Genomic DNA, 22,492 nt, shown 5'->3' with positions numbered 1-22,492 from the left:
GAATTCTTTGTATTTTAATATGCTTAGCAATAAAGATTATTATGGTAATAATAACTTATAAATAACAAAGATGAAGTCATTGAGACCTACTCACATTAAGTCATGTGCTGCAGGTAGTGCATCTCAGTGTCAGTTTTTTGTAAAGACGCTAAAACCATATTTTAATGGGTTTAGTCCACTCAGCAACAAGTCGAAACAACACAGAAGAGATGACAGCTTGCAGTTTTCACTGATAATGAACTTGGGATATGTCTCAGAAACAGTTAAGACCAAAACCAATCATCACATCCTACTTTGACTGTTTGACAAGTCCATGTAATAATAAAAGCAATTAATATATAAATAAAGATGATTTCATAGCAAACTTGTGGTGCAACTTAGGAGGACACCCAGTGGTAATATAAGATCTTCTGAGATTACAGATCCTGGTGAGCAGTGCAAGCTCAGTGCAAGTGTATTTGTAAAGGGCATTATTAGCTTTGAGGTCGGCAAGGTAGGCTGAGTCATTTGGCAACATGTGCAATGCAACCCCAGTGCAAAAATGCAATCCAAAGTCAATACACAGTTGATATTAGGCTTCAATAGACTGAGTTAGTCAAATCAAGTCTTCTAAAGTTACAGTCTGAAGACTCATATTAGCCTGGGATAAAGGATTCCTTTGAGGGTATACTTTTGGATAGTGTTCCATCACTTGTACTGAAAAAGCAATTAGATACGATTTTTAGTGGTCAGTGTATATAGGAAGAGTGGCTGCAGCGAGCAAAACCTCCTGTTCATTAAACACTCAACTACTGTTTTAAGATAAATTTGAAAAATTGCGAATCTGTCCATTAACGATTAGTTTTGTCTGTTCATACTTCAACAAGAGAGTAAACTTTTTATATGACTCAGAATAATTACTCTTACAGACAATCAACACTTTGAGATGAGCATGCCAAAGACTATTCCATGGCCCAATAAAAACCAGTATTTGAGATTAAATACATACTGGATGAAAGGTGTGCATTTGCTTCCATCTAGTGGTTGAGATTTTCAGTAGCACAACTGAAGCAACAGCATTAAAATTGACCCTTTTGTCATAATGTGTTTCATGGATACAGATTCAGACATAGCACAACTGAAGCAACAGCATTAAAATGGACCCTTTTGTCATAATTTGTTTCATGGATACAGATTCAGACAAATTACTGTACTTCCTCATTAACTCTCATTTACAATCAAGCGACGATCCAGTCAAGTCAGGATCTAATGCTGATCCTAGGTGTAGGTGTGAATACACGAAAATCCCCAAATCCACAAGTACTAATGTGACACACTGTACATGTCAAGGAAGTCCACTACTCTGGGAAATACACTTAATTGCTGTCAAGAGAAACAGAAGATCATTTGCAGAGATCACAGTGATTGAATACTGTTAGGTTTAAGTGGACTCTGACCTTTCCAGTGCTCTGGAGAATGGTTGTCCTGGTTCTCCAGACCCTCTCTCTACTGACAATATCTCTGGTGACATCCACCTCAGCATCCACAAAGCTTCTTTGCTTCAGAGTTATATCATCATCCAAATCAGTTTTGATGGTGGAACGTTTCTTGGCCATAATCTTGGCTTTGATGGCTGCAATCTTCTCCACTGACATGGCCTCAGAGAGTGATCTGGAGAAGGAAAAGTTTGAATTATTTCAACAGCTTGCTACTGCATGAAACTTGTCTGTGGGTGTCAAAGTGCAGTAAAACATGAGATCCAGAGCAATCAAATTAATACGGCTCAATTAATACTGACACTACAGTATGATTAATAAAAACCCCACCTAACCTCAGTGCTGAAATAATTCACTTTGGAGATCCCCTCACATAGACAGGACATCATAAATGAATCTAGTTGGATGAAATCCACCATACCTGATCTGGTCCGTCTGCACAATGCCCTCTTTGTGGCCCTCCAGACGGGCAGCCAGACGCTCTTTGTCCAGACGCACGCGTTCCTCATCCTTAAGATGAAAACAGTGTATACACTATCAGCAAACTACAGAATAACAATGTAATGTCACACATATACAATTTACCAAGTCAGTGCTGAATATTACATCTAAAGTAAGTATTCTGTCAGCTATAGTTATTCTGAATTATTTATAACATGAAGTGGTATTTCAGTGGCTTGATCTGGGGGTGTACACAATTAATCCTCTTTCACATTCATGTCAATCAAATGTGAATGCAAAATGATAATTTTATTTTTAGTCTGTTATCAGTGAACATAATGTTGTTAAAAGAAAAAAACAAAAAAAAAAGTCAATTTACGCCATCACTGAAAACCTGCCCGGCCGAGATCTGCCTGCACATTTTTATAGTGCCATTGATAACGCAGATTTTCTGCTTATTGGAATTGTTACTGTTGTGGACTGAACACCAGGGCAGTATATGCTCCAGAACTGCATTGACCAACATGCGAGTATGACGGGTTTATACTAAGCAACTGCTGGCTGAAATATTACCTCAATCCTTGGTTTTTTGGCTTCAGAAGATACCTCATCAGCGGCTCGTTTGACTAACAAAGCAAAACAAAACAAAGGAATTATTTCACAGCACAATGTCCATTTGGTTTTGTATCAGCATTTCCGACTATATATTTACTTTATGATCATGCTGTAGATAGCATCAAAGCCTTGTAAAGAAGAAGTTTACTAAGTTTATGTTATTAAGTTTATTAAGTTGTAATCTCAGTTTCACCTAGTCTAACCTCATAAAAAAAAAAATTACAGGTGGATCAGGCTCTTGGTGTGAAATTACCTTGTGTTGGCCTTTGCAAACCTATTTCTATAGGAGCCCTTCTGTCGATCCTTGTTGATGTAGCTGTAAAGAAAAAAAAAAAAAATTAGAAACTGTATTAATAAGATGCCAATAATACCAACTACACATAAGATCTCCATCACAAAGTTTTAATAACTGAAATCTGTCCTTAATGTGCAGAGCAATATACAGAAAAAAGGACACACATAATTCTTAACGCCCTGCACACAAAAGAAACAATGCATAATGACCACAAATCTTCCAAGTGCTACTCACAACTCTCGCCATTGAGATATGACAGCAAGCCCTTTCGATCAGGTCGTCTGACAACAGGGATATTCTCTGTCTATTTTAAAAAAAATAAGAATAATAATAACTATCATCCAAAAATACTTTCAGGGCAGTTTTCAGGAAATTCAAAAAATGATGCACGTGAGATTTTTTTAAGGTGAATTTGTGTATTGTAAAATATTTCACCAAATAATAAAATGTTGGCACTGACAGGTTATGGCACTTTGATGATTATTCCAGGGCACTTACTGCAGCTCTTCGCACATATGACGGATGTGGAAGATGCACATTGTTGAGCAAGAATAAGATAGAGTCCAAAGTATAATACTCTTTGGGCTGGCCTTCTTTACCCGTACTGAAATAAAACAAACAAACAAACAAAAACAGAAAAGCACACATAAAAAAATATGTCACAGTTTGGTTCTTGGACAAATATAGCATATGATATACACAGCCTGCTGCAAGCTAGACATTCAAGTTTATCTAAAATGCGTAAGTCTATAATGCTAACAGTACAGTTAGAGTACTTGATCAAAACACTGGGTCACGGATGTCATTTAAACATGGACCTATCAAAAACTATCCGGCAAGCTAATCTACTAATCTTTATGCAACTTCGTTTTTCTGCTTTTTGCAATGTAACGTTAAAATAAATGCTTATGTTCTTGGCTGTAACAACACATAAGTTCTTCCTCTTGGTCCACTAAACCCTTTATTCCGTGGAAACAAAACTGAGCGCTAGCTAACGTCGCTAATAGTTAATTTAGCATCACATCACTACTGCAAGTTTAGCTGTACACCCCATAAACACATTTAAAGTTTAATAAATTATAAACAAATGCACATAATGGCTAATAAAGTCGCTATGAGGTCTAAAGCTCAACGCTGGAGTTTCACGCCAAGGTAACCAAAAAGTGCTTAAAGTTTGAAGTACGACAACGAGGAGAGTAGTTAGGTTAGCATCTTAGCACTTGCCGTCCACAGCTGCTAGCAACACTAGCCACTCATGAGCTTCAGCTACGGGCCTACAAACGTCATTTAGATATGTTCAGCACTGACATACCCCGAGATTATATAGTTGGTCGTGACGTTTTTGGGCCAAGAGAACTCTCCAAATATAACTTCATCTCCTTTGGCGACGATTTCTTTTTGCTGAATGTTATACTGACGAAGAACACTCAGCACATCCGCCATCTTCACTTGTCTTGTAGGATGCCTGATCTGAATTAACCTTCGACTGTAGTTTGCACCTATTTACCTTGGTCACAGGATTGTCAAAGCACCTTGTTATCACGTTGTTTGCCAGGTGGAATTAGTTGATAAACGTGATTCTTAATTTTGACCGGTTTGTTTGTCTGCACTGACCCACAGTACTGGTCCAGGAGCCCTAGTAGTTTGCTCAAGGAAGCTTACTCTAATCACGGTTAATGATACGGGATACTCCAAATAAAGTAGCATTAATCTCCAGGCACGTATTTTTGACACAAGAAGTCAAAACACAACACCATTTGAAGAGCAGCAAATATATATGTATATTAGGGGTTTACAATGCCATTATAATCAAATACTTACATGTTAAGCAAAATTGATACAGACAACATAATGAAAAAGAAGTTAAGCGTGATGGAACATTGTGAACATCAATCAAAAAGAGTGAACATTGTCTTAACATTGAAAAGGACAGCATGTGGAACAAAATCTTTCACAGTAACATGGTCTGAAGGTCCCCCCCATAAATCACTGATTACACATGAATCAATGATCAGTGACAGGTTCAGTGACTATTTTCAGTAATTACAGCAATTATTGTTGATTAAAACAAGAAGCACCACTATAGTCATTTACTTGCAATTCCCCATAATGAGTTGGCCCCTAATAATAAACTGTAGGCAGTGCACTTATTCCTCCTGAAGATGTATAAAGCATTGCACTTTAAATGTCTTTTATTAAAACAAGTCATACAGGGTTCACTCAGATCAGAATTATGAAGGTCTCTTTTTTAAACCCAATCGTCCTGTCCATGGTGATCTTCTTCTTCGTTTTCCTCGTCACAGACTTGTTGGTACATGGTCTTGATCAGAGCAGTGTACAGTATATTAGCCTCTGCATCAGTTCTCGTAGACAGGGAATGCAACAGCCACACATAACCAGGAGGGCTACAGCTGCGGACAGAGAGATCAGCGCATCGTCTGAACCAGGATTCTAGGAAACTGGTGAAGGGGTTGTCAATTCCAGAATTCTCAGCCAGCTCCTCGGATACGGCTGTCAATCCTTCAAGGGCCTTGGTGATGCTGCCATCTGGGGAAGTATTGTTAGGTATAACAGTACAACAAAATGTGCCAACATTTTACATACTCCTCTTCTCTCAGCTAACAGCATATCCAGGGCCATCCTATTTTGCCATGCCATGAGAGGTTGGGCCTAGTTGTTCTGCTATGCCTTTTACTGCATCTCTGGTGTAACTGACAAAACACTGTTGGTTTTAGTATAAGTAATTAATCCAATCCACATTTTTATTTACTGTGACCCACCAGGAAAGAAAGGATTTGAACTCTGCAGCTATTTGATTTCTAGCTTTAAACTCATCAGGTACTCCTTGGGGCATGCCAAATGCGCCGTCTATGTACACTCTGTTGTCAAATGAACCTCCGGGGTTGACCGCTCTTTTGATTCTGCAATATAGGTGGGATGCAGATGATAGCTTTTCTCCCAGCTCTTTATACTCTCTCAATGAGAACATGTGAAAGGGCATCAGCAGTTGCACTAGGGCACAGCTGCCCTTCCACTGTGAAGGGAGTCTGAGCCTCAGCTTGCCATCTCTACCATATGTCTGCTCTTGAGACGGTTTGGTTCGCTAACCAGGTGGCAGAATAGTTTCCACTGTTGGTGGTGATATTGAGGGTCTCACCACACCAGTCAGACTGTAGGTTCTGGACAGTCTTACTGCTACCAGAGCGTACGAAGCATGTGTAATTATAAATGTTTACCGAGGGAGGAACGTCTCCTTTGTTTACTGGTGGATACAGCAAAGAAAGGGATGTACATTGTTCAGTGGTTGGAGAAAAGGTTTTACTATGCAATCGTAATATGCACTGTAATCCTGTGGGATCTGCTGAATCATTTAATCGAAAGGGTGATGTTCCCAACTGGTGTCTGGCAGTAGAACAGGCAATACAATTACTAACATTACTTTGCCTCGCAGAAAACATCATCCACTCAATCCATTCATTTTTATCAGCGTATCCTGTTTCTAAGGCTATTACATCCTGCACAGTGAGGTTAGTCAGGTATTTTACAGGTCTATTTGCTTTTGGAAGTTGGGGGCTAGTCATGGTTGTATTGACAGGCTTCTTTACTACATTTATCTGGAATAATTCCACAGGATCTGGACCAGATACATAAGCCCCCAGCACATAAGTTCCTGAGTCTCCCTGTTTTACTCTTCGCAGAGTGAGAATTAAGGGATTGCAGTTATTGGCCCCACAGGGGTGAGGGGAAGATGTTTTTATAATTGACAGTCGCTGTTTCAGGTCTGGGGAGCTTGTAGGTTTTGGATCATATCCCTAATCAACCGGTCCTGTATTTGCAATTACATCTTTCCATTCTTCACAACCACAGCCCCACATATTCTTGTTGGGGTGTGTGGTTGTTTGTGGTGGCCTACAGAGGAGCCAAGCTAACAATAAGACCACAACTGTTCCTATGGTTGTGATAATTAAGATGCCGGTGCGAATGGTATAACTTGTCATACTGTCAGGTTTGACTGTTACAGGTGGAGTCTGTCTGAACAGTCCCCAGCTGGCTTTCTGATCCTCTTCTATTTGTCCCTGCATATTTATGTCACACCGTTTGCTCCTATTGGCCGATGGTTTCTTCACTGAGTTTGAGATGACTTTTCCCTATTGGAGGATGTCCCCTTTGTAATCAGACTCGCTGCCTCAGGGAGCAGTGGTGTGTAGCTAACTGTCCTTACCTATTCTTGTGAAGATAAGGGCTTTACCAGCTTACAATGGGACAGATGAATCCAGGATGTTCTTTCAGCTATCTTTACTGCCGTAGGTGTGGCGATCAATACCTGGTATGGACCTTCCCACTATGGGCTGGGCCATGAGGACATCTGGAGTAGTTGTACGAAACACTTCAATCCAATTTCCTGTTGACATCACAATACCTTGATATTTCCACTGTTGTTCAAAAACATGTACTGTTGAGAATGCACATTGACTGTTGGCGTAGATATTAGCCGTTTTCCCTTCAGCTAGTTTACATGCTTCTGTCAACGCCACTAATCTTGCTGCTTGGGCAGAATAATGTTTTAGTAAGGGTTTTGCTACCAGCACGGTGTCACGTGTTACTACAGCAAACTCGGTTGCATTTGTTCCATCTGGGCTTTTCTTACTTGATCCATCCACAAACATGGTGGGGTCTGCATTTTCATAGGGTACATCAGTTAGATCCAGCCTAAGGAGCACTTTTTCTGATAAGGATAATTTGTTTCCAGTACAGTGTCTTGCCCAAGGACACTTCCAACATGTGGACTGCAGGCACCAAGATTCGAACCTCCAACCTCCGGTTGGGAGACAACTATTCTACCCACCGCATCACTGTTGCCTCCCAGGAGCCAGAAAGTCCAAAGCTGTCATGAAGTATCCAGTCCAATGCTGTAGGTATGGGTGTTGCTGGGTTTAATGTTGTGCATCTCTCAATGGTTAGGTGTGGTTGTGATAACACAGTCATGCAGGAGAGATGTCTGGATGGTGACAATTAAGAGATTTTATCTTGTAATAATATTACTGCCACTGCATGCGGTACTTTTAGTGTTAAAGGATGAAACTGTACAATGGAGGCTGATGCTTGCAGTGCCATAGATGCAGCAATGACAGCCTGCAGGCAAGGTGGCAGGGCCCTAGCTACAGGGTCCAGTCGACTTCAGTAGTAGGCAATAATAGGTTTACTCTTCCTGCCATGGCTCTGCATCAACACTGAAGTCATATATCAGTCAACAGTTTGAACAAAGGGTTTGGAATAGTTTGGAAATCCTAGTTTGGCAGAGTTCACCAACAGTTGTTTAGTCTGTGCGAAAGCGTTTTCCGCCTCCTCTGTCCAGGTGATTTGATACGCTGCAGCTAACAGAACATCTTATATTAGTGCCATTAATTGAGTTGATAGCTACATAGCTAGAAATCCAGGTCCTGCAAAAATTTACCATGCCCAGGAATGACATCATGTCTCTTTTAATTTGTGGCTTGGGTGCCTGTAAGATGGCAGTTTTTCTGGCCTCATCTAGAAGTTTCCCCTCCTGTGAGAGGTTGTATCCTAGGTATTTGACCGTTGTCTTCCATAACTGTAGCTTGCCCTTGTTCACTTTATGTCCCTGTTCAGCTAGAAACATCAGTAAAGCTAGTGTGTCTATTTTGTAGCTTTATTGATCTCTAGAGGCTATTAATATACTGTATCATCCACATACATCAGTACCTGCCTATCACATGGTGGAACAAATTTTGCCAAATTTGCAGACATTACCTGGAAAAATATTGTTGGCGACTCGCAGTAACCCTGTGGAATACGACTAAGTGTATCTTTTCACTTCGTAAGTGAAAGTGAACCAGAATTGGTTGTCTGGATGCACAGGAATAGAGAAAAATGCATTGCTGATGTTGCAGACAGAAAAAAAAAAGTTTTCTGGCTTCAAATCATTTAGAAGCGTGTGGGTCAGATATTGTAGGTGCCCTTGGGATAACAGCTTTGTTAACAGCCTGTAGGTCTTTTACCATTCTCCAGCCTGTGGATGGAGGTGCCTTCTTTACAGGAAATAATAGAGTGTTGCATGGAGAGTTTGGACACTCAATTATCACTCTGGCTATCAAAAGGTCTTCTATTATAGGAGCTATCCCTGCTTCAGCCTCAGGTTTCAGAGGATACTGTCTTTGGTGTGGGCAAAATGAAGATTTGTGTGATTTTTACAGGTTCTACTCCCCTTATTAGCCCCACATCTGCAGTGCCTTTTGACCAGAGTGTTTCAGGTATGTCTGTTAAAGCTGCTTCTTCTGCTTTAGTTAAGCCTAATATTTGTCACATGTTGTGTCTCTTGTACCCCTGCAGGATGTACAGCGGTTTTGGTTTGAGTCACCCATCATAATGTGGATGCATAAGCCTGCAGGAGTTCAATGTATTCAGTTGTCTCATCTATTTTCTGCCAATCGCTCACTCCCTCACATGCAGTCACAAACGTTCCTACATCTGTCCATCTCATATTCTTTGGTTTTGTCAGCGACATGTGAGGTGCTTTTGTGGAGTGACAAAACTTTTTCATCTTTGAATCTAGCTCACTGCTGACTCCTGTAAACCCTCGTCCCAAAATAGAGTTTTGATTGTTGGCTGACTTTGGTTTTCTCTCATGAAACGACATATTCTACGTCTGGTCCAGATGTTTAGTTATAGTACATTGTGCAATGCAGGTCATTTGGGTTCATGAAATCAGAGTATGGTGCAGCTCTTTGTCTAGCTTTCTCTATTAGGGATGCTGTGACAGATGCTGGCCTGGTGGTCACCAGATCTAAGCTGTACCAGTAATGAGGTGCCCTGTGACCTTCCACTACTGCTACTTCTTGTAGCCTTTGTGCTCCGAGTCAATCATCACAGGGGTTGACGGCTATATTCAGAGGTGCCAGTAAATCTCTCCCCAGAAGGTTGCACGGACAGACTCGAGATAACACCACTTGACATTTGCAGCTTAGCCCTGTCTTTTCATCTTTCACCTGCACTTGTTCAAATAATTGTTCTCTATGCACGTTGTCATTTGTTGCTTTTACAAAGATGGTATCCATAGATGACAGTATGTATGGTACATCATCTGGGTGCACAACTGTTTTTGAGGCTCCCGTGTCAGAGCATCGTTCCCACCTGTTTTAAGACCACAACCATCGTCCCCCTTCCCAAGAAAAGCCCGGTCACCTGCCTGAACGACTACAGGCCAGTGGCACCCAACCCAATTATTATGACGTGTTTTGAGAGTGGTGCTGGCCCGCTTCCAAAGCAGTATACCAGACACCCTGGACCCCCTGCAGTATGCCTACCGGCCCAACAGGGCCACCTCAGATACCATCGTGGATGCCCTCCACTATTCCCTTTCTCACCTGGAAAATGGAGACTCTTACATCAGGATACACTTCATTGACTACAGCAAAGCCTTCAACACAGTTATCCCCCACAAACTGTCCACACTGGGTCTGCAACCCGCCCTCTGCGACTGGCTCCTGGACTTTCTGACTGGCAGGCCCCAGACTGTCAGGATTGGCAATAGAACTTCAGCCAGCATTACGAACATTGGCACCCCACAGGGATGTGTCCTCAGTCCTATCCTCTACACCCTGTTCACCCACGACTGTGTCGTCTCCAACAAAGTCAACATCATCCCAAAGTTCGTGGATGACACCACAGTGATAGGTTGCATCACTGGCCGGGACAAAGCAGCCTACAGGAGGGAGGTGGCCGGTCTGGTGTCATTGTGCAAGGACAATAATCTCAGCCTCAACATGGACAGGACGAAGGAGATGATAATGGACATGAGGAAGGAGAGGAGAACTCACTGGCCACTGTTCATCTGGGTGCTCGAAGTGGAGAGGGTGAGCAGCTTTAAATACCTGGTCGTCCACATCAGTGAGGACCTCACTTGGACACTTACCACCACCCAGCTGGTCAAGAAGGCCCAACAGTGGCTGTACTTCCTGAGGAGGCCAAGGTTTGGCATGTTGCCTAGGATCCTTTGCAACAGCTACAGCTGCATCGTCAAGAACATCTTGACCAGCTGCATCACTGTCTGGTATGGCAGCACTACTGCTATGGACCGCAAGAGCCTGCAGAGAGTGGTCAAGACTGTGGAGAAGATCACCAGGACTGCACTGCCCTCTCTGCAGAGCATTTACCACCGCAGGGTGTGTAGGAAAGCTGCCTCCATCCTCAAGGACCCCACTCACCCCCAACACGGACTGTTCACACCCCAACCCTCCAGTCAGAGGCTCAGAAGTGTGAAATGCAGGACCTCCAGACTGAAAAACTCTCTTTCCTAAACATCTGACTTCGTTCACTGAACAAAAAAGTTTCTACGTTTTAGACACAAAACTTCATCCTTGCTCTCACTTCCTTTAACCTCCTATTCTTTTTCTCTAGTCATACTGACTCTTCTACTTCCTCATTTGGCTTCCCTCTTCCTTTCTTATATCTACATTTGCATGCCCATTGTCCTTGCTTGCCACAGGCATGGCAAATGTCTCAATCAACCCCCCCATGTTTTCTGTCATCACAAACACTGCTCCTTCTTCCAATGCAAATGTCTGTCCCTTAGTTTTTCCCTTTGAAGCATTTTTCTGTACGTCTATCGTAATCCATGGTGTTTGTCAGCCTAGCTGTGCAATGAGCAATCATGTGCTTTGTGATAAAACTGCTGATTTGGGGCAGACAATCTTTGTGTTTTTCAGTTGCTGTTCATAGGGACTGTCATTATCTGCATTCTGTGGAGGCTGCACACCACTGTGGTTGTCAAATACTTCTTTCAGTCTGGTACAGTAATGATCTACACCCTCATCATCCTTTTGCATGCATCTGTTTATTTCTGTCCAGTTTGCACATGCCTGATATCTGGTTCTGGCTCAGTTCATTAACCGTTCTAGCCTTTGGTTCAGATTGGCATTATCATATTCGAGTGGTTGCCCTTGTCCATCATTTGGATTCCAATCTCCCCTAGTTACACACCAATCTGGTCCTACCACCTATACGATGGCTCTCTCTACTTCAGCTCCATTTAGGCGGTAGCTTCTATACAGGTTCATTATGTCCTGTGTAAATTGAGCTACTTTTACTTTGGGGTGTGGAATTCCCTCTGTAGCCTTCTTTACGTGCACAGTTTCAGGTCCAAACCTGGATGAGGGAGAGGATGTTGGGATCCGACTCGAAGGACCAAGATGTTATGAGAATTTTTCTAATAAAGCGACAAAGTCACTGGAATCGTCTTAAGCCGTTTAATTCTTGCAGCAAGGAAACAAGTCAGCACAACGGTACAGAGTTCTCTGAGTAAGGTAGGTTCACACAGCATAATATATAGTTAAAAGGCAAGCCCTGATAGCGTGACCTAGAAGCTAATCATAATGGAAAAACATGTTTAGCCTACGGTTGACAGTTGAGTCTCACTTCATCTGGAACATTTTGTTGTCAGGTGTATCATGGCACACAAGAAAGATAGAAAACGACCTTCAGGCTCACACAGTCAGTTTCTCACATGGCTTTGTTCTGAAAGTTTAAAACATATTTGATAACAATTTTTTATAACAATACACATCAGTGAACTACAGAATAACACAATGTAATGTTCCTTTGTCTGTCTTCATTGTTTACTGCCTGTTTATACTGCTTATTTTGCATTGTTTGCTGCTTGTTAATTACCGCTTATTTTGTTATATTAAGCCGTTCCTGGTAGGCTAGTAGTTAAAGCGCAGCGCTCTTGCCATTGCGGCCTGGGTTCGAGTCAGGAAGGGCATTCGGCGTAAAACACGTGCCAAATGTCAACATGTGAGTTGTCAGTGTGACGATTTGCTGTGGCGACCCCTAAATGGGAAAAGCCAAAAGTGACTTTCTATTTTGTTATATTACACAGCCTCATGCTGGTTTACTGTTTACTTGCCCCTTGCATGAGGATATGTACATACACATTAAGAGCCGATGTACCAGAGTCAAATTCCTCACGTGTCCGACACACCTGGCCGATGAAGCAGATTCTGATTCTGTAATGTGACACATATACGATTTACCAAGTCAGTGCTGAATATTACATCTAAAGTAAGTATTCTGTCAGCTATAGTTATTCTGAATTATTTATAACATGAAGTGGTATTTCAGTGGCTTGATCTGGGGGTGTACACATTAATGTACCATTGTTCCTCTTTCACATTCATGTCAATCAAATGTGAATGCAAAATGATAATTTTATTTTTAGTCTGTTATCAGTGAACATAATGTTGTTAAAAGAAGAAACAAAAAAGTCATTTTATGCCATCACTGAAAACCTTCCCGGATCACATCTGCCTGCACATTTTTATAGTGGCATTGATAACGCAGATTTTCTGCTTATTGCAATTGTTATTCTTGTGGACTGAACACCAGGGCAGAACATGCTCCAGAGCTGCACTGACCAACATGTGAGTATAAAGATTTTATACTAAGCAACGGCTGGCTGAAATATTTTACCTCAATCTTTGGTTTTTTGGCTTCAGAAGATAACTCATCAGCAGCTCGTTTGACTAACAAAGCAAAACAAAACAAAACAAAGGAATTATTTCACAGCACAAAATCCATTTGGTTTTGTATCAGCATTCCCGACTGAAATAATACCCTTTTAATAGAATATACTGTATGATCAGGTTGTAGATAGCAGCAAAGCCTTGTAAAGAAGAAATTTATTAAGCTGTAATCTCAGTTTCACAACCTTAGTCTAACCTAATAAAAAAAAGTAATTATAGGTGGATCAGGCTCTTGGTGTGAAATTACCTTGTGTTGGCCTTTGCAAACCTATTTCTATAGGAGCACTTCTGTCGATACTTGTTGATGTAGCTGTTAAAAAAAATAAATAAATTAAAATAAATAAATAAATAAAATAAAATAAAATTTAAAAACCATATTAATAAGATGCCAATAATACCAACTACACATAGGATCTTCCTCACACAGTTGTAATAACTGAAATCTGTCCTTAATGTGCAGAACATCATAAGGAAGGAGGACACACATAATTCTTAATGTCCTGCACACAAAGAAACAATGCATAATGACCACAAATCTTCCAGGTGCTACTCACAACTCTCGCCATTGAGATATGACAGCAAGCCCTTTCGATCAGGTCGTCTGACAATAGGGATATTCGCTTTCTATTTATATAAAAAAAATAAAAAATAAAAAAATAAAAAAAACACATCCAAAAATACTTTCAGGGCAGTTTTCAGGAATTTTTAAAAGATGATGCACATGAGATTTTTTAAAGGTGAATTTGTGTATTGTAAAATATTTCACCAAATAATAAAATGTTGGCACTGACAGGTTATGGCACTTTGATGATTATTCCAGGGCACTTACTGTAGCTCTTCGCACATATGACGGATGTGGAAGATGCACATTGTTGAGCAAGAATAAGATAGAGTCCAAAGTATAATACTTTTTGGGCTGGCCTTCTTTACCAGTACTGAAATAAAACAAACAAACAAACAAACAAAAACAGAAAAGCACACATAAAAAAATATGTCACAGTTTGGTTCTTGGACAAATATAGCATATGATATACACAGCCTGCTGCAAGCTAGACATTCAAGTTTATCTAAAATGCGTAAGTCTATAATGCTAACAGTACAGTTAGAGTACTTGATCAAAACACTGGGTCACGGATGTCATTTAAACATGGACCTATCAAAAACTATCCGGCAAGCTAATCTACTAATCTTTATGCAACTTCGTTTTTCTGCTTTTTGCAATGTAACGTTAAAATAAATGCTTATGTTCTTGGCTGTAACAACACATAAGTTCTTCCTCTTGGTCCACTAAACCCTTTATTCCGTGGAAACAAAACTGAGCGCTAGCTAACGTCGCTAATAGTTAATTTAGCATCACATCACTACTGCAAGTTTAGCTGTACACCCCATAAACACATTTAAAGTTTAATAAATTATAAACAAATGCACATAATGGCTAATAAAGTCGCTATGAGGTCTAAGGCTCAACGCTGGAGTTTCACGCCAAGGTAACCAAAAAGTGCTTAAAGTTTCAAGTACGACAACGAGGAGAGTAGTTAGGTTAGCATCTTAGCATTTGCCGTCCACAGCTGCTAGCAACACTAGCCACTCATGAGCTTCAGCTGCGGGCCTACAAACGTCATTTACAGATATGTTCAGCACTGACATACCCCCAGATTATATAGTTGGTCTTGACATTTTTGGGCCAAGAGAACTCTCCAAATATAACTTCATCTCCTTTGGCGACGATTTCTTTTTTCTGAATGTTATACTGACGAAGAACACTCAGCACATCCGCCATCTTCACTTGTCTTGTAGTATGCTTGAAAGACCCCCCGTTATCAACAGCGTATGGCCTCGTAGGATGCCTGATCTGAATTAAACTTCGACTGTAGTTTGCACCTATTTACCTTGGTCACAGGATTGTCAAAGCACCTTGTTATCACGTTGTTTGCCAGGTGGAATTGTTGACGTTTCTGTGTAGTATGGGGCTAGCCCAACCGAGGGGATATAATGTATAGGCCTGGTGGGTTCAGGGTCTTTCATCTTACATCTGCCTGTGAGCAGTTTGGAGGTGCAAGATACCAGAGCGTGTAATGTTAATTTTACCTGTGAATAAATCAGCACTGTTTTGAAGTTACTTGGACTGCCTCGTCTCTCAGAGTTAGCAATGGTACAAGAACCAAACACCCACAGAAATTAAGCGTGATGGAACATTGTGAATTATCAGGTCTCAACCTAATTCTTTTGTGTCAGACTTTCAACAACAAAGGTTGTGTCAATCATCACATTGCACAAATATTTTAGCTTTATAGTATTTTGACCATTGGCCAAAAGACAGTGAACATTGTCTTAACATTGAAAAGGACAGCATGTGGAACAAAATCTTTCACAGTAACATGGTCTGAAGGTTTCCCCCCCTTCATAAATCACAAATTACACATGAATCAATGATCAGTGCCAGGTTCAGTGAATATTTTCAGTAATTACAGCAATTATTGTTGATTAAAACAAGAAGCACCACTATAGTCATTTTCTTACATTTCCCCATAATGAGTTGGCCCCTAATAATAAACTGTAAGCAGTGTGTTTATTCCATCTAAAGATGTATAAAGCATTGCACTTTAAATGTCTACTGTTACATGGTTACAAAAGTACATTCATTTAATTTAAATCTGGAAGGCAGCAATTATCTGTTCATTTTTGCATACCGAACATTCTTACTTCAAAAATACAAAAACAGTTCTGTGCTAGCAGATTCAGTCTTAGTAAACACTTGTTAAATAGCTATGATATGTCCATCCTGGACATAAAACTGTAAAATCCCAATGGTGATGCATAGAATTCAGACTAAAATATGAGAGCAAGTCCATTTCTCCAACTTACCAACTTACAGTAAACTGACTTACAGCCCAAACATTGCCATTATTATTTCACAAAAGGACCACACAAAAAACCATAACTCAAATCATATCATATTGGAGAGCACCAAGGGAACAGAAACCCATTTAAAATAAAATTGGCAAATGGGAAAACATAATACAAAACATTGCAGCTGAGCTACAGGCAAAAGTGTGAACGGAATTCTAGACAATATTATTAAAAAATATCTTCTGACCAAGTAAATCTAAGATTTTAACAGAAACGTCATGAAAATATAAAGGTTTTCTGTTGACTGTGAAACTATTTTATATCTATTAATATTTTACAATAATGCTACATAAAATAAAGGGACAAGCTTTCAAATTTAAAATACCTCTACCACCACATCAAACTTGTTAAATCTTACCATCGACAGACTAGAAACTACACTAGATCCCCTTAAAATAAACCTACAGCTGCACTCAACTTTTGAACATTCTGACTCTTGCACTGTTCCTATTTAGTCTGCTAACATCTTCCTAAAAATGAACTTTTTGTTGAATGGGTTAATGCCCACCATACAAAATGCTGTTTGTACTGTAACACTCTAATAGCATGAAGACACATCATGTCTTTTCACTCCTGCTTAAAATTCAGAAAAATATATGCATAACATTTCCAGAGTGTTGTCCAGCCCGCTGGACACTTTGTCAACTGACTTTTAAGCAAAACAATACAAAAAGAGAAACTGGAATTGTAAATGTCAGCATGTTTTGGATTAGTGCTGTTTTAAGACACCCTATGTACTAAGTGAGGGTGCCCTCCATTTCAACCTTACTTCTGTACTCTTACCACATGATACGGAGACAGTTTCAACACGTTATCAGATCAGATCCTGGGCTATGTTACGAATGACGCATAAAGCTCCAAGATCAAAACCACAGATGCTTAGTAAACCTCTGTCTTCTGTGTCTGCAATGGCATGTCCAATGGAAGTCAGCCCACACATCAGTAACTTGGAATTAGCTCCTGACATCTGTCAAGAAAACGCACATACAAAAAGTTTTTTCTTAAGTTAACCATTTTTACAATAACACATGCAAGTATGCTTTTATTTACTTGAAATTCTTTTGTTACTGATGAACGCATAAGATAAACTCAGAAAACTGCACACAATACATGTGCATGTGTTTCCAGTGAGTGTCATGAAATTACAGAAAATTAACTGTGCCCTATTACAACGTGAATAACAACAATGGATGACATCAACAGTGTACTGTCAAATGCCATATCATTCTGGAAATTCAAACCCAGGAATGAATTTTAACAAAAGTGACTAGGTATGTGCTCATCAAATTGCAAATTAATGTTATCTGGTGTTTGCATAAATAGTCTTTATCTTAGAAGAACATAGCTCAATAAAATACCCTACCTAAGCTGACATGAATGAATAAATGTACTTGTCTGTGCTTCTTTAGAGACTGCACCGGGCTGATGGTGCATGTCCACACCGGATTGTTGGTCAGAACGATGAACACATCTACAGCTTTTCCATTCTCTGTTGCCCATGTGACGGGAAGGGTGCAGTCTGTGCTCCCAGCAGGGATCTGGAACATATGGTGGAAAGGTCAGAGATCAAGAGCAAGATATGTTCAGTGGAGCTGATACAAATATAATGGCTAGGCTGCAACTAGACTTCCCAAAATAGATGAAACACTTTGGTGCAGTTAAGTATAACACATTACTTCCTCTGATTCTGTGACATGCCTTACCTTAACCAGTTCAGCTGTTGTTTGTGCAAGAGTCATATCAGGAGAAACTGAGCATGGAATCAAAGCTCCTTCAGAGTAGGCTAACACATGTGTGTCTGGCTCTGTCCTTGCATATATCTGCACCAGACACAGAGGCCAAAAAGGAAAGCATGGCATCACTATTACATAAACTCATCTGTATGTACGGGAAAGCATGGCATCACTATTACATAAATTCATCTGTATGTACAGATACAGTGCTGCAAAACAAACACTCAACATGCTCTCACATATTGCAATTCTCTCCACACTGTTGAGAATCAGCATTATGATGGCACATGTCTGAGCTAAAAACTCCTGCAGGGGCCAAGATAATGGTGCTGCAGAACAAATTTCACAGGAATCCACAGTATGTGTCAACAGACCAAATTCCTTCACGCAGGCTTCTGCCAAAGATGAGGAGGGTCAGGCCATGCTTACTGATGCAGCTGTTCCAACCGCAACAACAATTACACACATACAGTACAGTATGTAGCTCTAGCACTATCTCACCATGGTAATGGCTGCAGCAGCGACGGCGGTGCTGACTGACGTCCCCGGGACAACGCTGCTCAACGATGTGCTCACGTCTACTGCCACTACGAAGCGTTTATCTACAGGCTCCACATTCTGCAGACAGAAGTACAAGAGATTATTTGCATTGGCTAATGCTGTTGGTTGCTGGCTTTAAGAAGGTCTGTGCCGTAAAAACAAAAGAACCTACCACAAAACTCTTGTAAAAAGCAAAGTCCATTGCCTTGAGGATGCTGCTGTCTGGTTCCCATTTTGTTTTACCCTGATAGCCTTGGCCTCTTTTGTAGTTCTCTGAAGCCAGGAGTATGCTGAATGGGTGGATCTTTGCCTGACAATTTCAAGACAGAAATACTTGTGCACTGACTCATGTTTGATTCAAAACAACTATAAATTAATCAGAAAGATCTATGACTCCTACCTTCTTTAGTGCCGTCTCACTCTGGATTCTCTCACATACCGCTCGTGTTTCTGAGCTTCCTGGTTCAAGAATTTTGTTTGATGTCATTTTACCCAAGATCCCCAGCACTGACTGGAGAGGCATTTCCTTCAGTAGAGCTCTCCATACCTCCGGAACAACACACAATCATATATTACCTTACCCCCAGGTTCTGTCACACATACACTTGAGTCACAGAGATGATTTTCTGTTAACCTGCAAAACTGAGACTTGCTAAACATTTTAATGTTGTTTCCTAACACTCAACCAAATTCTGAAGGTATTTCTTCAGGCCTCACAGACTCTTATAATGATGTGGAATTTAAAACATTCCAGTTCAATCCAGGAAGAATACAACTTTAATTAGTTTCTCAGCTATGTCCATTCTTCTCATATAAAAAAAGATGGTGAGTGAAAATGATGCAAGCATTTTGGCTTTGTGCAAAAGCAGCTTGACCTTCACAAAAAAAAAAAAAGCAAGAGAGATGGCATCATTTCCTGTCGCCATATTTACTTCTCTGAAAAAGAAATCCTTTTACTTGGGAAACTGACAACATTTCTATTTTTCTTGGACTGGAACTGATTATTTTTAATTTTACAATGTCAGAACAGTCTATGAGGATCTGAGAAATATCTTCAGAATTTGGGCGAGTGTTATGAAACAACGTTAAGGTGTTAAAATGTTTGGCAAGTCTCAATTTTGCATTGAGTTAATGAGAAATACACTGAAAATGCGCTGCTGTTTTGTACCTGATTCTATAAGGCTAGATGTGGGATGTGTGTGAAACACAGCTAATTACCATTTACTATCACTACCACTAGGGTATAAAATAATTTTGGAAGATCTGAAAATAATCCTCCAGTCTACATCTAATGACAACAACAAAGGTTATTAAAACACGCACACAAACACTCACCTGTTTTGACTTAAGATGATCTGTTAGCAGCTGTGCCCTCTCCAGCTTGTGTTCCTCTATTAAATTGATGACCACCGTTTCATCACAACTGTGCTTGACCTTCTCCACCACTTCAAGATACAAAAGCACCTTGACAACTTCTTCTGAGTTCTCTTTGTCTGCATAGGCAGCCTGGACTTCCTTCCATCCTTTTGTTACATATTTGCTGATCACAGCAATTGCTGGAAACACAAAAGGTATGGCCATTTACTCTCATTTAAGTGGCCTTCTTCCATTGTCATGTCAAGTTCAAATGTACATTGATAGTCAGGACAGGTTTACAATGTACAGGGTCAGGCCAGATATATAAGACGCATCTTAAAACAGCAGTAGTGCAGGAAAGATAAACCTTAAAAAAAAAAAATCATGCTTTTCTATGTTCTTTTTAAAAAGTCATTACATTTTTGAGGCCACAGCATATAGTCCCAAGTGCCTCTTTGTTAGCATTGTTGAGTGTCACTGTTACTGCTAACAGTGGGATATATTTTTGCCCATCCCCTGTAAAGAGCAGTGAATAATGTGTCTGTGTAAACTCACCTTCATTAGTTGGTTTGGTGTGAGAGAGCCTGAGCAGATCCTGGTGCGACCATCCTTCTCTCTGCTTGCATTTGGTCACAGCCACAGCCAAACTCATAGCATCTTGCTCATTGTACCAGTCAGACACAGCTTTCCTCAGAGAGCGTCCCCAGATCCCACATTTCATGCTCTCTTTCAATTCCTTCTTGTACTGGATGACAGAAAACAGATGAGCAGGGTCCCGACAAACTTCCTTAAAGGCCTTGAATGCTGCCTGCCTGGTCTTCAGCTCCGAGTGCTGAGAGCACAAAGCCAAGGCAAAAAAGCAGGGACTGAGTCTGACAGCTCGCTCATCCTGAGTGAAGCGTTTTATCTCCTCCACCACCTCAGTGCCTCGTCCCTCCTGCAGCAGAGACAGCAGGGCTCCGGCGCCCTCCATGCTGACCCGACCCTCCTCTCTGGCAGTGTATACATCTCCCTCTGAGCCATAGCATAGGAAGCGGCACAGTCTGGCCTTGTCGCTGACCTCCCACGGACAGCCACCACCTTTTGAGTTCAGGGTGTGGTTGCTTGATGAACATATCACAGTATTTCCTGACAGCTCCATAGTAACACCAAACAAGTCCTGAAACACAGTGTTTAAAGGAAATTTTACATTTTTTTTTTTTTAATCACTGGATGACACTAAGCTATGAAACCCCTTTAACTTCGCCATAAACCAAATCAAACTAATACTAATCCAAATAATCAGTGGACTAACTACCAAACCAAAGATCAGATTAATAGAATTATGGCAGAGTTAATTTCCTATCTATGGTGTTAGTGTGGGAAAGATTTAAGCATCTCAAAGCCCTAACACTAAAATGTCAAAACTCTGACCTCCAATAAAATTCTGTCAAGGACCAAGCAGAGAGTCTCCATGAACAATAACTGACCTCGCTAGCATCTAACAGCTACTCACTGATTGAGTGCACTCTGAATCCGAATACAGGACATGATGATACACACAAGACCAGTCACAACGAGAAACACTACTTGTAGAAGATGGTAGGAACTTTGACACGCATAATGTTAAAGTTAACAACAGCAAAGACTTTAAGTAAGCTAACAATGCCAGTTCAGGTTAGCTACTGACTTTACGTTAGTTAAGATAGCATTGTAGGACAATCTGTGGAATGTGAAGAAGTTAACCTTAACCAAATGGCTTTGATGATGTTATATTCGTAATATACCATCGAGCTGTAGATGTATTGTGTAAACCAGCCGGTCTCCTCTAGACACAAACTATAAAGACCCTCATCGGAGCTTTATCCTACCACACGAACACCGGAAAGCTGGCTACGCGGCTTGATGCAACTCATCTGGGGTGGTCAGCTGGCTACTTACCTAATCTAACCTGAACTAAGTTGTATGGGCTTTGCTGCTAACACAGTGTTCGCTAATGAAACCATTTCGGTCAATATATCACATGACCTTTAAACGAACTTACCTCAATATCTGTGCACAGCGGTGAAGTTTTTGATGTGGCTAGATGCAAAAAGGCCTCCCCCTCTGACCGTCAGTGACATAACAGGAGCGGCGCCGCGATGGATGCTGGGATACAGAGTACCAGACTGTCTACTGGCTGATTAGTAGACTAGTACCGCTCAGTGATGGAAAGTACATGTAGCTTACTTAAGTGCAATTTTGAGGTATCTGTACTTTACTTTATACTTGGAAGAGGTTCTCAGATTGTTTGCTTTAGCAAAAGTATCAATACCAACAGGACTTCAGCCAGCATTATCACGAACATTGGCACCCCACAGGGATGTGTCCTCAGTCCCATCCTCTACACCCTGTTCACCGACAACTGTGTCGCCTCCCACAAAGACAACATCATCCTAAAGTTCGCAGACGACACCGAAGTGATAGGTCGCATCACTGGCCGGGTCAAAGCAGGCTACAGGAGGGAGGTGGCCGGTCTGGTGTCATGGTGCAAGGACAATAATCTCAGCCTCAACACGGACAAGACGAAGGAGATGATAGTGGACATGAGGAAGGAGAGGAGATCTC

The 22,492-nt window shown here is 40.8% G+C and overlaps 2 protein-coding genes and 1 long non-coding RNA gene across 7 annotated transcripts in view; all 3 read right to left on the bottom strand.

Annotated features, from left to right (window-relative positions):
- Positions 1 to 15,272, bottom strand: part of cdc73 (cell division cycle 73, Paf1/RNA polymerase II complex component, homolog (S. cerevisiae)) — a 36,462-nt gene extending 21,190 nt beyond the window's left edge. The window contains exons 1-7 of one of the 3 annotated variants that reach the window (XM_020585812.1): positions 15,017 to 15,272; positions 3,325 to 3,430; positions 3,061 to 3,130; positions 2,785 to 2,847; positions 2,490 to 2,542; positions 1,897 to 1,985; positions 1,437 to 1,650 (exon numbers count right to left, since the gene is read on the bottom strand). In XM_020585812.1, the coding sequence (XP_020441468.1) occupies positions 1,437 to 1,650; positions 1,897 to 1,985; positions 2,490 to 2,542; positions 2,785 to 2,847; positions 3,061 to 3,130; positions 3,325 to 3,430; positions 15,017 to 15,147 (726 nt within the window). In that variant the 5' untranslated portion in view covers positions 15,148 to 15,272. Of the gene's footprint in view, positions 1 to 1,436; positions 1,651 to 1,896; positions 1,986 to 2,489; positions 2,543 to 2,784; positions 2,848 to 3,060; positions 3,131 to 3,324; positions 3,431 to 4,138; positions 4,480 to 13,614; positions 13,678 to 13,921; positions 13,992 to 14,196; positions 14,303 to 15,016 lie in introns of those variants that run through there. The other 2 variants (XM_020585810.1, XM_020585811.1) reach the window with 2 other exon arrangements.
- Positions 12,079 to 12,814, bottom strand: LOC109951349 (uncharacterized). Its single transcript, XR_002273594.1, has 2 exons — positions 12,777 to 12,814; positions 12,079 to 12,360 (listed from the first exon to the last, which is right to left on the bottom strand). It is a non-coding gene; the product is annotated as an uncharacterized LOC109951349 (long non-coding RNA).
- A 359-nt stretch (positions 15,273 to 15,631) lies between the features above and the next one.
- Positions 15,632 to 22,060, bottom strand: ro60 (Ro60, Y RNA binding protein). 3 transcript variants are annotated; one of them, XM_020585823.1, is made up of 9 exons: positions 21,930 to 22,060; positions 20,462 to 21,065; positions 19,886 to 20,106; positions 18,951 to 19,097; positions 18,723 to 18,860; positions 18,512 to 18,628; positions 17,981 to 18,097; positions 17,669 to 17,815; positions 15,632 to 17,244 (listed from the first exon to the last, which is right to left on the bottom strand). In XM_020585823.1, exons 2-9 carry the CDS (start codon positions 21,045 to 21,047, stop codon positions 17,092 to 17,094), a joined length of 1,626 nt encoding a protein of 541 aa, XP_020441479.1. In that variant the 5' UTR covers positions 21,048 to 21,065; positions 21,930 to 22,060; the 3' UTR covers positions 15,632 to 17,091. The 3 variants fall into 3 exon arrangements, with proteins under 3 accessions (XP_020441479.1, XP_020441480.1, XP_020441478.1); XM_020585824.1 differs by lacking the exon at positions 21,930 to 22,060 and adding an exon at positions 21,827 to 21,916; XM_020585822.1 differs by lacking the exon at positions 21,930 to 22,060 and adding an exon at positions 21,673 to 21,805.
- Between the last annotated feature and the right edge of the window lie 432 nt (positions 22,061 to 22,492).

Source organism: Monopterus albus, unplaced genomic scaffold (genome assembly GCF_001952655.1).
Source record: "Monopterus albus unplaced genomic scaffold, M_albus_1.0 scaffold378.1, whole genome shotgun sequence".
In the NCBI taxonomy this organism is placed as follows: Eukaryota; Metazoa; Chordata; class Actinopteri; order Synbranchiformes; family Synbranchidae; genus Monopterus; species Monopterus albus.
Note: the sequence above shows the minus strand (reverse complement) of the source record. Positions and strands in the feature narration are given on the sequence as shown.